The sequence below is a fragment of the Eptesicus fuscus genome, chromosome 2, assembly GCF_027574615.1.
Source record: "Eptesicus fuscus isolate TK198812 chromosome 2, DD_ASM_mEF_20220401, whole genome shotgun sequence".
Taxonomy (NCBI): domain Eukaryota; kingdom Metazoa; phylum Chordata; class Mammalia; order Chiroptera; family Vespertilionidae; genus Eptesicus; species Eptesicus fuscus.
In genome coordinates, this window is record NC_072474.1 from 47,441,563 (window position 1) to 47,457,710 (window position 16,148).

At 37.0% G+C, this 16,148-nt stretch overlaps 1 protein-coding gene across 1 annotated transcript in view; it reads right to left on the reverse strand.

Moving 5' to 3' along the window:
- Nucleotides 1–16,148, reverse strand: part of BANK1 (B cell scaffold protein with ankyrin repeats 1) — a 270,703-nt gene that overhangs the window by 25,024 nt on the left and 229,531 nt on the right. Inside the window, exon 10 of the mRNA XM_008156647.3 lies at nt 6,313–6,378. Coding sequence (XP_008154869.3) covers nt 6,313–6,378 — 66 coding nt within the window. The remainder of the gene's footprint in view (nt 1–6,312; nt 6,379–16,148) is intronic.

Sequence of the window (16,148 nt, forward strand, 5' to 3'; positions counted from 1 at the left end):
AAGGAAAATGGTTTGGTTAAATGGAAAGGTCCCGAGTCTGGTTTATGGAAAGGCCCTGACCCCTTGTTAACATTTGGTTGAGGATATGCTTGTGTATTTCCAGGAAACTTCTCCAAGCCCTTGTGGATTCCTGCAAGAAATATTAAACTTCAACATGGATCCGAGGGAGGAACTGACCAGATTAATGAAGACCTTGCATCTGGAACCACACCCTGTACCTGCAGCTGCAGACAATCGACTACTCCAGCCACAGATAGCAGTAGCCCCAAGCAACACACTGAAGATAAGGAGTGGGAGGAGAATGAGAAGGATGACAAACAGTCTGGAGATGACCTGGGGAATGGTGAAAAAGACGGTCCAGAAAGCTGAGCAAATTTGTGAGGAGACCAAAACCCCAAGAATGCCTGAGAACATTTTTCTTGCCATGCTAGCAATCATCAGTTGTCCGGTAATACTACCAGGGGCAAATGGGAAAGTACATTGGACTTATGTTCTTGACCCTCCACAGGTAAGACCCCTTACTTGGGCTGATCCCCCACCTGGTGTAGTCACCAATAATACCAAGCATCTTGGTCATCCAGGAGGACCACAGGTGGGACAAGGAATTATATGGGCAAAGTGTAATTACAAGCCACCCAGCTTCCCTTTTGTATGACACAAAATCCAACTACTGCTCCTTTGTGTGTAGAATTAAAGAGAGGTTTCTGGCTAGCATGGACACCAAAGGAGGGGAAAGCAAAAGCCCAAATACATCTACTATCACTACTTGCTCCTGGGAGAGGTACAAAAAATGTAACATTACTAAGACATCTCTCCATTAAGCCTTTATGTAAGAAGTTTTATGAATGGCACCCCACCAAGGAAGAAATTAATTGGCAAGACTGTTATAGTGATCACTCCACCAGCAGAAAATTTAATAACAGTATTCTCTTTGTGGATTGGAGCCCCTAAGGGTCTGCATATAGTAACAATCGCACCCTAAAATGGAAGGGGACCGCATTCTATCTATATGTTGAAGCTAATCACTCCATCACATAGTATGGAGGAGGATTTGTTGGATCTCAATTACAACATGATAATTGGCCCCTATAAAACACGCAATGTAAATTAGCTGCTGCACTTGCACCTATAAAATGGTATATTTTTAACTATAGCTCAGATAATTCCATTCGTACCTTATGGAAAACTCCCAATAAGAGAGTATTTGCCACTGCTTGTGTATTTGATCCTTTTGTTCTACTCTCAGGCCCCATCCAGATGTGCCTTAATGCAACAAGCCATCTGTATGAGGTGTCATGCACAGGCTACACACTATCCCATTGTATTAATTCTACATTCCAAAAAGATTCCCTCATGATTTCAAAATAACCTGCTTTTGCTTGAGTTCCTGCTAACCTAACCGAGCCTTGGGAATCTCATCAAACCTACAAACTGTTACATGACCTGGTAAAAATCTTAAAATGACAAAAAAGATTTCTTGGAATGTTAATTGCAGGATTCTTTGCTCTTGTAATGTTACTTACTTCTGTGGGAATTGCTGCTTCATCCATGGTACAAACTGTTCAAACTTCTCAGTTTGTACAACAAGTTAAGGAAAATGTAACTAAGACCTTGTCTATACAAAAAAGAATTGACAGCAAGTTTGAGATAGAATTATCAGCACTAAAGTCTACAGTTTTGTGGATGGGTGATAAAATCCACAGCCTAGAGCAAAGAATATCCTTACAGTGTCATTATTATTTTTCCCAGATTTGTGTTACCCCTGTTCCCTATAATAGTACCTTACATCCTTGGGAAGCAATAAAATATCACCTTCTTGGTTCTTGGGGTAAAGGTAACACAACCCTTGATATTTTAGAATTACAACAGCATATTGTACAATTATCCCAGGCAAACTTACAAATTAATTCCTTAGATGCCTGGAGCAATTTAAAAAGGACATGAAAGAATTTAATCCCTTTCACTGGATCTCCTTACATTTGCCTCTTAGCATAACCACTATTGCCTATCTTATTCTTGTTCTTATATGTTTATTTCTAGTCTGCAGATTTGGAATGAAGAGTCTTAAAAGGACTCAAGCCCTTCAGGTGGCATACACTTTTCAAGATTTATTAAGAAAACGAAAAGGGGGACATGCTGGAAACTATCCATTGTCAACACTATCATGAAAGTGCAACAAGGAACTTGGAAGGCTGATGAACCTTGAGCTTTAGCAAGGGCTAAAGCTATGCACCAACTGTTCTGTCAAGATAATGGTGGCTCAAGCAATTTCCTGACTTAATAGCCTTTAAGTAAATCTTTACTAATATTTACTGACCTTTGAGCTAGTCTGTCTGCTACCAGATTGCCTGCCTAACTGAGGGCAAGATGTGCATTCTAAAATTGAATAAAAGCTAACAGGGCCAGGGATTTTGGAAGCCTCTCCACTAGAGAAAGGTTTCTGCCTGGCCCCCATGCCTTCTAAATTCATATTTCTTGTCTAGTGCATTCATTTGTGCGTGGCCCCTTTTCCAGATCCTGAATACTCGCTGCAAAAGGTTGTGGCATTTGGCATTGTCCAGGAAAAAAAATATCATAGAGAGAAAAAAATGTAACATGTCTGGGAGACATGATCAATCTTAACCATGGATCATTGCATGATTTTGTGAGCAGGGAAAAGTAAGCAGACTTTTCCATATCCTTGAAGAAGCAGTCCTGACATTCCTCCAGCCTCTTTTGACTTGATCATGTTTACCTAGCAGTTTTCTGGTTACTAATTTTATTTTATAGATACTTTATTATTTGGCAGGGGCCCAATGAATGCAAACAATCTAATCACTAGGAAAGAATATAGTCACTGGAATGTATAGATTTAATAGGTTGGAATTGGGAATTATAAATTAATAGTCCTCTATGATCTTTTTGTATATGACTTAGACTTCAAAACTGTGATCAACTCCAAACTCACTGACAAAATTCAGGTCTCTGGCTTGCAACATGAAGCACAGAACCTTGACTGGCCTGTGAGTCTCAATTTTGGGAAGGGGTGGAAGTGTGAAAGCAGTACATTCTGCTATATCACTCTGGCATTTTCTAATTTCAAAACCAAATTGGTCTCCCATCCAAGTACTAACCAGGCCCGACTCTGCTTAGCTTCCAAGATCAGACAAAATGAGGCACGTTCAGGGAGGTAAAAAAAGAATGAATTCTAACCATTTGCAACAGCATGGATAGACCTGGAGAGCATTATGCTAAGCGAAATAAGTCAGTCAGAGAAATATAAATATCACATGATCTTACTCATTTGTGGAATATAATGAACAACGTGAACTAATGAACAAAAACAGATCCAGAGACAGAGAAGCATTGATCAGACCGTCAAACCTCAGAGGGAAGCCAGGGGAGGGTGGGGGTAAGGTGGAGAGATCAACCAAAGGACTTGTATGCATGTATATAAGCCTATCCAATGGACACAGACACCAGGGGATGAGGGCATGAGTAGGGGAGTGGGGGGCAATGGAGGGATAAGGACACATATGTAATACCTTAATCAATAAAGAAAACAAATAAAAATAAAAACACCAAATAGATAGAAAATATCTAATGACATTAAAAAAAAAGTTGGGAAAATTTATTTTGAAACTGCATTTTGACAGCAACTTTTATTTGCGATCTAAAGCCCTCAGAATTTTCCTTATATTTTTTCAAGATGTAAGAACTGAGTTGAAGAAATCTGTGGAGTTTCCATGGAAATGGTGCCAATTCTTTTTTTTTTTTTTCTTTTTCTGTTCCTCAGGAAAATTCCTTGGTTTAGTAATAGTGTAACTTCCTGGCAATCCCTTGGCAGTTGTGAACATAGGGCATCTGAAACACATTCTTTTAGTGGGAAAATAGTTGGCTCTCATAAGTCCCTTTTCCTTTCAGCATATAGTGAAATAAATAATTTCTTTAACCTTTTTAAAGATAACTTCTACAGTTTCTTTAGAAAATTTTGACTCTGACAGCTATTTAATAAAAGGGCCTTTGTTGTTGTTGTTGTTCTCTACCAAATAAAGAGATTATCATTGGTGAAGCATGTACTGATTTTCCTATTATACCACAGAATCCCAGGATACTTCAAAAGTATTCATTAACTCAAGAATAAGCAGTTTTGATTGCCTTGTATGTCCAATGGACTGGATAGTCATAAATATCTTAAAAGGTTTAGACAAAAATGGTTGGATACAGTAAACCCTTTTAGGTACTTATAAGTCTTTAATTAAAAAAAAAACATTCCCAATTATTCTTAATTCTCTTCTCTTTCTCAATTTACAGTAATCAGGGAGGTTTTTAACTTTTCATGAGGCTTATATTTCTCTAGTCCTTGAAAATAGAACAATATTCTTTTCTGTTCTGCTGAATTACTGATGTCCAGAATTAAAGGAATCTAGGGAAACTGCTCTAAGTTGAATAATCAAGAACATAATCAAGAAGTTGAATTTAAATATCTAGAAAGAAAAATATATCTAGAAAGAAAAAATTGATTAAAAATTTCAATGTCCTACCCCTCAAAGAGTTTTAAAAATCACTGACATTTTGAAGCAAATTAGGTAACAAGATATGAACAGATATTAATCCAAAAATTTTATAATTAGGTCCTTTTTTCTTTTTATTATTCTCTCCTTCCTTTTTTTCTGGGCACAAAGGGACTATTTTTCTATACACATGTTAGAATAATAATCAGTCTCATCTAGGCTTCATGGACACTGGCAGTCTTTCCATAAATTGTTCTCTGTGAAACAACCAGAAGAATAATTGATAAGATCAAGCCTTCCAAGGATCTCTCATTACATTTGTTACTTGTCACCTTCCTTCAGCTCCTGTAGCCTTTTCCCATGTTCCCCTTAATTCTAATAGAATCTAAATTAAAATATGGTAATTGAAAAACTTATAAAAAGTGCTTCAGCGAAATATTTTCTTAAAGAGCTCAAAGCATCCCCTCTCCTTACTCTTTCCAAAGCACTCTGAGGTATGTGGAGGTGTCCACACAGAGGAAGGGTCTTTTTAAATTTGTTTAATTCTTCAGTGACTGTTTGATGCTAATTGCACAATGAAGTTCTGCATTAATTTATTATGAGAGCCAAAGGCTTGGTGGTAGAATAAATATGGAATCTTAGAAATGGAAAATTGTAAAACCGAATTTTTGCATGTAAATCTATAAGCAGAATAGCCAAGTGACTAGAAGCTCAGCTTTGTCCTGTGTTGCCTTCAAACACCATCTACTTAATTGGAAGAATGATCAACGTAGAAGCTTTTTTTTTCGCTGTGGAAAGACTACTTGAAGCCATGGATGAATATTAATCATTTTAGGGACACAGCTTTGCTTGGAGGACATTCCAATGAGCAGGTCCATTGAAGTTCTGTATATAATACTCAGTAGGTTTTTGAAGTTGGCACAGTCAGTACTCAGCCATCTTCACAAAGGCACAAAAGGTGACTGACTATGTGCATGTTGAGTAGCTGTTGTGAAATTTCCTGGTTTTATTTTAATGCCTCTCTCAATAATTTACTGGTAACAATTTCAAGGTATTATTATTTTGGACTGAAGTTTTTTCAAAGGTAGGTTGAAGTTAAAAGTATCTGAGCATGCTCATTGATTATCAAGCCAGCCAGAGTTGCCTCCACTTCTGCCACCTTTTATATTTTTCATTTTTGACCTTTAACTAAGGCCTTATTATCAGAAAAAAAAATCATAATAAATAACTAGATTCTCTCTTTTCACTAGGAACCAACTGTGTGAAGGAAAACTGGGGGCAGCTGCCTCTTTAATAAGCAAGAGGAAAACAGTCCTCTTGTAGGATAGGTCTCTATAGCTACAGTTTTTAACTCTCCTCTGCATGACAATTGCTCAAAAAATGTTTGGATCAAGAGTTGAAGGCAAGAATAGTGAGAAAAGGGTGCAAACTTTGATTGAAGTTTAGTATAGAGCACAAAAAACCCAAGGCTCGTCCCATTTTGGGGGCAATCATGTGGCCCTCCCTCCAAGTAATCTCGGAGGCTTCTCTCTGAAGGTCTATGAAAGCCTGGTCTCTGATGCATGTTTGAGAGTTTGTCCTACTTGACTGTCCTAGAGCCATGATCAACATCATCAACACCACAAATATGCTGGACTTTGTCAATTAAAATATTGTTTTGTATTAGTATTATTATGGCAACATTTTATTTGGGTTAGACAAAAGAGTAAAATTAGTCAAGTACACTTATTTACTTCTATCCCAAGAGACTTTATTTAGTATTCCTAAGGCTTCTTTAACTCTCACTTAGAGATAAACAAACCAAAGTGTGTGTCAGTACCTTGTTTCCTGGGACCATGGAACTTGTCACCATCAGACTGTCTTCTGGCTGCCTTTTGTTGAAACACTAAAAAATACAGCACAAGTTATTTATTGAACATAATTATCAATAAGAACAAACTCTGGAAAACTCCAAGAAACTAGAATGCAACACATCATTTTTCTTAGTAATAATTCTTGAATTGCATTATTTTTGAGTAGGAGGATTATTAAGTTTACAGTTTTCTCATTTGTGCAGCTTATCAGTCATTTCAAAAGGCATTTTCTGTGGGCTGAGTAGTATAATGCCGGTGCAATGCTTCATTAAACCATTTAAATCAAGATATGATTCCATTTTGATATCAGGTAAAGATAAAAGCTGCCTTTTGTTAAAAGTGATAAATGTTAAAATCATATGAAAAATTCCATTTGCACAGAAATTACTCATGCTTGACTTCTTGGTGATAAGCAGAGATAATGACTGTTTCTTCCAAAACAGATGAAAAGACTGTTATATTTCACAGATGTAATAATAAAAAAACGCACTTTATTCCTGCATCATCTAGCTGGACCTCAGAACCATTAAAGCAGCGTATTTGAATTATTTCATTACCTAAAAAGTTCTTTGTTCTCATTTATTATTTCTCACAGGAAATTCTATGAGACAAGTCAGCATTACTCATCTCATTTTGCAGATAAAAGATAAAACTGATTGTTTAATATTTATTGAGCACCCACAAGTTCCATATAGCTTCTGAAATTTGTTAATGAAAAAATGTCTACCTTTTACAACTTGACTTGAGAAACAGAACATTACAGTTTCATTTTATTTTTATTTTTATGGGTAGTTTGAATTACATGGTTTGGGAACTGCAAGAGGCCTGAGACTTAGTTCAGTCTCGTGTGTTTATAAGTGAAAGAGGTGGAAGTAACTAAATTATAAAGGGCTAAGCAATTTTGCAATGATAGTACAGATATGACTTAGACCCTCAAGCATTGAACTTTAATCTATTGCTTGGTTCTTTACAACACTACTGTCTCTTCACTTCCATAACTATTTGGTTCAGCCCAAGTGCCCATCAGTAGATGAGTGGATAAAAAGCTGTGCTATATTTACACAACAGAATACTATGCAGTTGTAAAAACAAAAGATCTCTTACCCTTTGAGACAGCATGGAGGGACTTGGAGAGTATTATGCTAAGTGAAATAAGCCAGCGAGAGAAAGACAAGTATCACACGATCTTACTTATATGTGGAATCTAATGAACAAAATAAACTGATGAATAAAATAGATTCAGAGACATGGAAAGGTAACAGACTGACGAATCTCAGAGGGAAGGGGTGGGGCAGGAAGAGAATTTATATGCTTATACACATAACCCATTAACACAGACCATAGTGTGGTGAAGGCCTGAGGTGGGGCTGGGGGTGGGGTCAATGGGGGAAAATAAGGGGACATCTGTAATACTTTCAACAATAAAGACAAACTTAAAAAAATAAAGATAAGAAGGGCCTATAGGGAGGGGATTGAAAAGAACCTTAGAGCATTTTCAATACGCTTGTGTCTCTTGCTCTTAGCTCACCAGGATTTCCTAGAAGAATGAGGCTGAGGATGTGGGAGGAAGAGCTGTCCAGTTGAATGGTGCTTGACCACTATGATCAGGAGACCATGCATCACAGAAGTTACCTTGGATCTCTGTCTTTGGTTTTAATATTCTTTAAACCCATCTAATACTAAGGTCATATCAGGATTACTCCAGATGACACTATTTCAATTTTTTAAAAGTTCCCTAAATCATATCAAATCAATAATTATTTATGAAGCATACTAGAGGCCCGATGCATGAAATTTGTGCAAGGGGCTTGGCCCTCGCAGCCCCGGCAGCTTGCCTTGGACCTCACAGCCCCGGCTTCGTCTGGAAGGTCCTTTGGCTGTCCAGTCTAATTAGCATATTACGCTTTTATTATTATGGATATAAGTTGCCACTTATTGTCAAGAGAGAGAATAGTCTACTGTCCTCTTACAAACAGGAGAAGCAAAGATTTTCAAAATGTGATGTATTTAAAGAAAATTATATGCATGAAATGTTTCTGGTTGAAAATCAATTTTCTGCTTCAAGTTAGTATTTGGAAAGCATGCTAAATATAACTTACTGGCAAGTTCTGGGGTTTTGGGCTTACATTTTTTTCTAAAATAAAATAAAATATACTGATAGATATATGACCTGTGACTATGTTTTAGAATATTAGTAGAATTTTTACAAGTGTTGCTTGATTTTTTTTTCATTGGCTAGTTCTAAAAGTCTTGAAAAAATAAAACACTTTTGAAATTTTAATAACATGCAGACACTCTGTACTTTTCCCCCAATGTTGTTACGATAATAACTAAGACTGTTTAGTAAAAAATTCTGTAGTGTGTCATCATCAATCTGGGAAATAACCAGAATCCAAAGATAAATTCAGAAAATATGTTCTTCAGATAAAAAGTACATTAATTGGTAAGTTTTAGGAATTCTGCTGAATTTTGAAGCTACTGAGAACTTAGAAATGTAATTATTTTTCCAGTGTTTTGACATTAATTTGTTAAAAATCACTTTAGGTTTTATATAAAATATATTTTATTAAAACATGTTTTGTTGACAAGTGCCCAGCTTCCATGAAATACAATAAATGTTAAATCAATACTTTCAGTTTATAGATTAAGAACTTACAAGCATTATACTTATTTATTGTTGAGATTTTATCAGGGTTTGTTGTCGAAACATAAGGGATGAGTTGGAGAATTGCAGAGGGAAAGTAGGATGTTTTGGGTAGTACTGATAACAGAACTTTTTCAAGATAAGAAGTGCACTAAGTCTCACCCCACAGTACAAAGATCCTCTCTACCTTAAACCTCCCCTGAATTCCCTCCAGCTGCACCTATTACAACTGTTCCTTGCTTCCCCCTCTATAGACAAGTTCATTTCCTTACAAAAGCCATATTAGCAATTAGCATATTGCCAAATACACTAATTTCTCCCTGCTGTGAAAACTAGGAGGTGTTTTTGAATATGAGGTAATCTTGGAAAAGACCTACATTAACTTGTTTCCTGAAGAAAGAGCTAGCCCATCAAAGTGATCGCTGATGCAAACATGCATTCCAAAAACGTGAATATTGTTAGCCTTAGGAAAGGAATAGATAGGTGTAATATTCCAGAATTTGTAAATCTTTCTTTTATAGTAAATATACGTAAATTGAAACATTTAAAATTGCTTCCACCAGTGAGACCTTTGTTCTAAAAAGCTTTATACACTTTATATTTACCATGTTCACCCATACTACCATTATAAGAGATAAAAATACAATCCAAGATATGGTGGGAACTGAGCATTCAGTTATGGGTCATTCAGAGTTATATATGAAAGACCATATTTTTGTACTACAAGATTTGTGGTGAGCAAGATGAGAGTCTGTTTTAAACATATAGTAATTGAAAGAAAATCTGTATACCAGAATGTTAGTGTACTTGGCATAGTGGAAAGAATGTAGTTTTGTCTTAATACTAACAACATGTGTGACATGGTAAAATGGCTTTGTTATTTATCTTGCCAACAAAGTTAGGGCTTAGATGAGATGATCTTTAATGTCTCAGTCAGATACTATCAATTCTTTTTTTCCAAGTCATTGCAGGCCAAATGGTGCCTGAATAAGTTCTTAAGTGAGTATAAATTTAAATAGAATACTACATTTTTGAGTAAGAGATTATTTTGGCTGGGGGCTTAGCCCAATAGAAAAACTAGAGAGTTAAATCACAGACCAATGTTAATTTTTTATAATATATGGAGATGATTCTGTCACTGTGTTTGAATTCTTGGAAGATACTGCTTTTGGCCACATTTGATTGCATTAATGTTCAAATAATGCTATCAAACCAATTATGACATATGTCAACTTTGATGACTCTGCACCAGTGAAATCTTATTTTTCTCTTCCTACGTAAAATTAGAATTTGAGAAGAAAGAAAAATTAATCCATTATTATTAGTTGTCAGTGCTTTCAAACATTAAAAGAAAGTCCAAGAGAAAGTCAAACAATTCTTGAGATTCAAAATAATCTTAAACAATGTAAATGTCCCAAATACCACCCCTATTTATTTCAAATATTGGCAGAATGGCTTCTGTAAATTATTTTTTCTAAAATGGAAATGACATTGAATGGAAAAAATTAGCATAGTATAAAATATTCAAAATGTTAAGCAAAGCAGAATTATCAGAAAAGCAGAGGAGGGAGAGAAGGTGAAATATAATGAATTCACTATTTGTCTTTCCAGGTTGCTTCTGAAAGAACAGTCTTCACAACAACCTCATTTGCAGCCTATTTCAAGCAAAAGGACTCTTCCAGAACTGCTCTTTTTAGATATCTGATAAAGCTTATTTGGCACTAGAGGCCCAGTGCATGGGTCTCTTGGCCTGGCCTGCAGGGATCAGGCAGAAACCAGCAGTTCGACATCCCCGAGTGCGAGAGAGCACTCTGCAAAGTTGCTGTCGCTCAGCAGCTCCTGCATTGAGCATCTTCCCCCTGGTGGTCAGTGTGCATCATAACTACTGGATGGTCTGCTGGTCCTAAAGGTCGCTTAGGTTTTTATATATATATATAAAATTTCAAAATAGCTAAGGCAATGAAAAGTCTGTGCAATAGCTAAATGCATTTGTAAATATTTGAATCATAAATGATAAAACCCTTGATGTTCCATACTCATTAGAAGTCTAAAATGAAATGTTTAGAACTAAATGCCTATCACTGATTCTTGAAGCTAGAGATTTGGTGTGAAATAAAACATGCAGATCTGTACTGTATTCTGGGTTCTCAGGGAAGGCTACGGTACAGGTAGCAGCAGTGTGTTTATTATTCACTCAACAAACTCCCATTAGGTTGCTAACTCTGTAGTCAAGTGCTATGCCAAGTCCTGAGGATACAAAGGTAAGTAAGACTCAACCACAATTTCCATGCTGTCCTCCATTCATTTAAGCAAAGGTCAAATGTGTCATTAGTGCCTACTGAAGAGAGAGGATAGAGATCAAAATACTCAGAAAGGACAAGGGTCGTAATGCAGCCCTTACAGCCTTACTCTTCCTACCTGTTCCTCCAATGTGCACCCTGAAAGAGCTAATTATAAAAAGGGAGAATGAGGTGAAATAAAGCAATATAAACAACCCCTTTGTCTGGCCAGCAAAGACAGGGAAGAAAATGTTCTAATCCTGTAAGTGGTCATACTTACTAATCAAACTGAAACTCAGAATAGAGGTATAGTCTCTTCTCAAATTGACTAAGGCAGTGGTCGGCAAACTCATTAGTCAACAGAACCAAATATCAACAGTATAATGATTGAAATTTCTTTTGAGAGCCGAAGATTTTAAACTTAAACTTCTTCTAACGCCACTTCTTCAAAATAGACTCGCCCAGGCCTTGGTATTCTGTGGAAGAACCATACTCAAGGGGCCAAAGAGCCGCATGTGGCTCGCGAGCCACAGTTTGCTGACCATGGGACTAAGTGTTGTTGGAGTGCTAAACTGTGTTGTGTTGGAGTGCTAAACTGTGCACTCCAAGAAGCTTAAAATCACCATTTAATTTACCAGCAATATTCCATGTTATTAATTTGGGCAAATTTATCAAACACAGGTTACCACATTTGGATAGGTACACTTTGGGTAACATAGCCACAGATTGTCATTTCAGCCACATAATATGAAGATCTCTCACCTGAAACTAGTTTACTACCCGGCAGACATAGAGAGATATAGAGTCAGGAATAGGGCTTTTTTTTTTTTTTTTTTTTTTTGGAGAATTTGCAAACAGCCACCAGCACATATGAACTCATTCACAAGATTATAGTTTACTGTTGAGACTGGTAGAAATGGAAAGTTGGAAAGCACATACCTGTGTGAAGGAAAATGGCATAGAGATTCTAATTCAATGGCAATACCAATGGCTGCTTTTGTTTCCTAAGGAGAAAACATAACTTTTCTTTTCAATTCATAATGGAAACTTTGTCTGATAAGAGTGTTTCCATAAAAGTCCTCTCCCAAACCAGGAAATCTCACTATAAATTATTCTTTCTACTTCTAAGGACCTTAATTTTTACAAGAGTAAAATACCAACTGTTTTTGTTGCATATTTACTCCTTAGAATGCAAATAAGAATCTTTCCTCTCTAGAATGTTTCCACTAAACCACTGGGCAAGCAGGTCTTATTCCTCTTGTTATGAGGCATGCCACATGTATTGCTTGCATAGCACTGGGCTGAGGGTTCATCTCCTCCCATATGATTTTATTCTGACTCATTGCTTGAGTTTACTTTTTGACCATTTGTAGTCAATAAGAATATGATGTAAGTGTATATATTACTCTAGTGACATCCTTAGTAATTTTCCCTATTGTTTCAAAGAGAAGTGGTTTGCGTTGTTAGAAAGTCACTGTAATACTCTAGAAACTATGATGAGTTCACCTTTTGGTTCATATTTAGTAGTCACCAAAAGTAATTTCTCTCTGTGTTTTTTTGTTTGTTTTTGTTTATTTGTTTTGTTTTCCTATATGTCAGGAAATATTGCTATCCTGAGAAGTAATTTCTCTCTGTGTTTTTTTGTTTGTTTTTGTTTGTTTGTTTTGTTTTCCTATATGTCAGGAAATATTGCTATCCTGAGAAGCAACCAATAGGATCTGAATCTGGTCATGCTTACTTTGAGCAAACATTAAATACTAGGTATGTTAATAAGACTCTAAGAAAGAAAATGTCTATACATGCAGATTGAAAATAACATATACAGAATGGGAAATTTCAAAAGAACATGGCTGTGCCTACTTGTTCTATGTAATATTTAATATTGGTAGTTAATAATTTTGAAAAGTCATGCAAGATGATGTCTTGGGATAAGAAACCCAATGGAAGAAGGAAAAGGCACGGTACCTGGGGAGATATGGTGGGTCCTGTCTGGCCTCTGTACTACAGCACACCTTTCAGCATAGAGACTACCATTTCTGCATCCTAGTCCGTGCCCTCTACTACACATATGTAGTTGTAGTTCTCATGGAAACTCTCCAAAGTAGGTATTAGTATTTCTTTTTTTAATATTAAGCAAATAAAACAAGATCATGTAATTTCAACATAATTATAAAACTTTTAAGTGGCTAAGTCAAATTCAGTTTCTTCAGGCTTCACAAGCTTCATGAATTTCACTCTACCAGCTGCCAGGTCCCCGGAGCTGCTTCCCAGTGGGACAGCCCCACAGAGCACCTTATTTTTCTCTAAAGAACACACATTTAAATTAGAATTGAAAAGGCACATACATTAAAAGTGCTGGTGAAAACTATTGTGAATTCAGGAACTCTAAAGTGAGAATAAAGAAAATTTGTGTCGATAGCTAGCTGTTTGACACATCTGCGATTTCATCTTCAGATGACCGTTCTCTCAAGTATTAAAATGTTTACTCTGTCTTAACAATGGAAACAAACTAGGTCATGGTTTCTCAACCTCGGCCCCATTGACATCTTGGACTGGATAATTCTTTGCAGCGGAGCCTGTCATGTGCATTGCAGGATGGTTAGCGGCATCTCTGGTCTCCATCCACTAAATACAAGAGTACCGTCCCAGCCGGGACAACCGAGGACGTCCTGAAACATTGCCAAATGTGTTCTGGGAGGCAAATCCCCACCAGTTAAGAAGTACTACTCGGACTATTAAGCTTCTTACTGAAGACATCTTTAACAGAGACTCTAGAAATGCCATGTCTAGGAGAAAAATATCAGCATTCACTCTGCTGCTGAATGAAAATCTAAGCACTTGATAATATTTGCATTTATTTTCACAGGAAATGCAAATCCTTTAATGTCAATTCATACCACAGTTGCATACTGCCTTTCCCCTCCTTCACTAATATAAAGAAATTGAATTTCTGGAAGATGAGGCTAGAAAAAGTTCATCATTATTATGCCAACACTCTAACAGATGGTCTGCAAAGCTCTTCTTAGGTTTTATTCAATGTCTCTGTGATGTTCCACTGTGGGAAGGAGAGAGTACATTAAAACACTTGGGTTACATAAGCAGGCTTGGTACCCTCTAACGAACCAGCGTGCACCTAGGTCTGAATAACTGCTCCTTTGAAGAGCCGCACCAGCCCCCTTTCAGGGGAAGGAGAGAAGCAGAGATAAAATCACAGGGGAAGACAAGGACAACGACTTACCAATAGAATGAAAAATGTTCCTCTGCCCCGAGAGCACCTGTAATGTTCATACCAAATCCTGAAGCTAAATGGTTTGGACAAGGTCACCCAGCCAAAGAGTAGGACCAAAGGCCCCTGACTTAAGGCCTACTTTAATCCACGTGGCCATATTTCTCCACTAATGAGGACAAAGACCATTCCACTCTGTTACATTTACAATGATATGCATTATTTTTCCTAAGAGATTTTACAAGTCCCCCCCCCCGCTCCCCGCTTTGCATTTCAACTGCATTGTATGTGATCCATTTCAAGTATAAGTAAATTGCAAGTGGAAAATTCCCAAGAGCTACTGAGTTGTACTTGACATTTTGGGGTCCTTGTAGCTGAGTGGCTCTCAAAAAAGGTCGTACACAGCTTTGTTGCACTGCAAAATGCCAAGGGCAACTGAGTAGCAATTGAAAATTGAAAGGGAAATTATATTCTACTCCAAATCAGAAACATGGACTCTGAAAAGGATCTTGGTTCTATTAATTATGTGAGAAAAAATGGGAAATTGTCCTTTGATGTTAAAAAATTTTCCCCAATAGGCAATCATCTCTTTGCATGATTTGTGAATATAGTTTTACTACCAATTCATCTATACTATGCAAGTGCTCATTTTCTTTCCTTGGGTTGTCTTAAATCAAGAATGCTGTCACCAAGAAGCACTGTAAATCCATGTTAATTTCTCTATATTCTCGAACCTGATCCTTTTCAATATTACATGGAGAAAAAGGTGGGAGAATACAATAACTGAAAGCAAGCAGACTTCAAAAACTTTACATTAAAAAATGAGTTACTTTTTTGTGGTTGTTAATATAAAATTAGGTATAGTATAAGAGGGGTAGAATTTTTAAAAATGAGAAATATAGCTCTCAAGTAAAATAATCCTTGCATTTACTTGTGCATTGATGTTACATTTTTGGAAGTAGGAGATGGTGGTGATGGTGGGAACAGCTTTGCTCTGATACATTATGCTGTATGAAAGCAGTTAGAATGCTTAGCTATACGTAAATGTCCTAGAACTTTGTCCCACCCTGTGTGGGTCCCCTCTCCACATAACTCAGGGAAACAGTTACTTACATTTATGTGTTTATATGTTTATTACAGGATATGATAAAGGATACAGAGGCACAATCAGATGAAGAGATACATAGGGTGAGGTCTGGGAGGATCCCAAGCCTATACGTTTCTGTCCCCAAGGGTGTGTTCCCCGCCCAGTATGGACATGTGTGCCAGCCTTGGAAGCTCTCATAATCCCCTTCTTTTAAGATTTTATAGCAGCTTCTTCACGTAGACATGATTGATCCTTAACTCCATTTTCCCTTCTCAAGAGAATGAAGGTTGGGTCAAGCTTCTAATCATGGCTTGGTTTTTCCAGTTACTAGCTCCTCATTTCAGAGCCCATGCAGAGTTGCCTCATTAGAACAAAAGACACTCATATTACTCAGGAAATTACAAGGGTTTCAGGAGCTCTGTGCCAGGGGTAGACATTCTATATAATAAAAGGGTAGTAAAATCAACCGAACGGCAGAACGACCGGTCGCTATGATGCGCACTAACCACCAGTGGACAGATGCTCAATGCAGGAGCTGCCTCCTGGTGGTCAGTGAGCTCCCACAG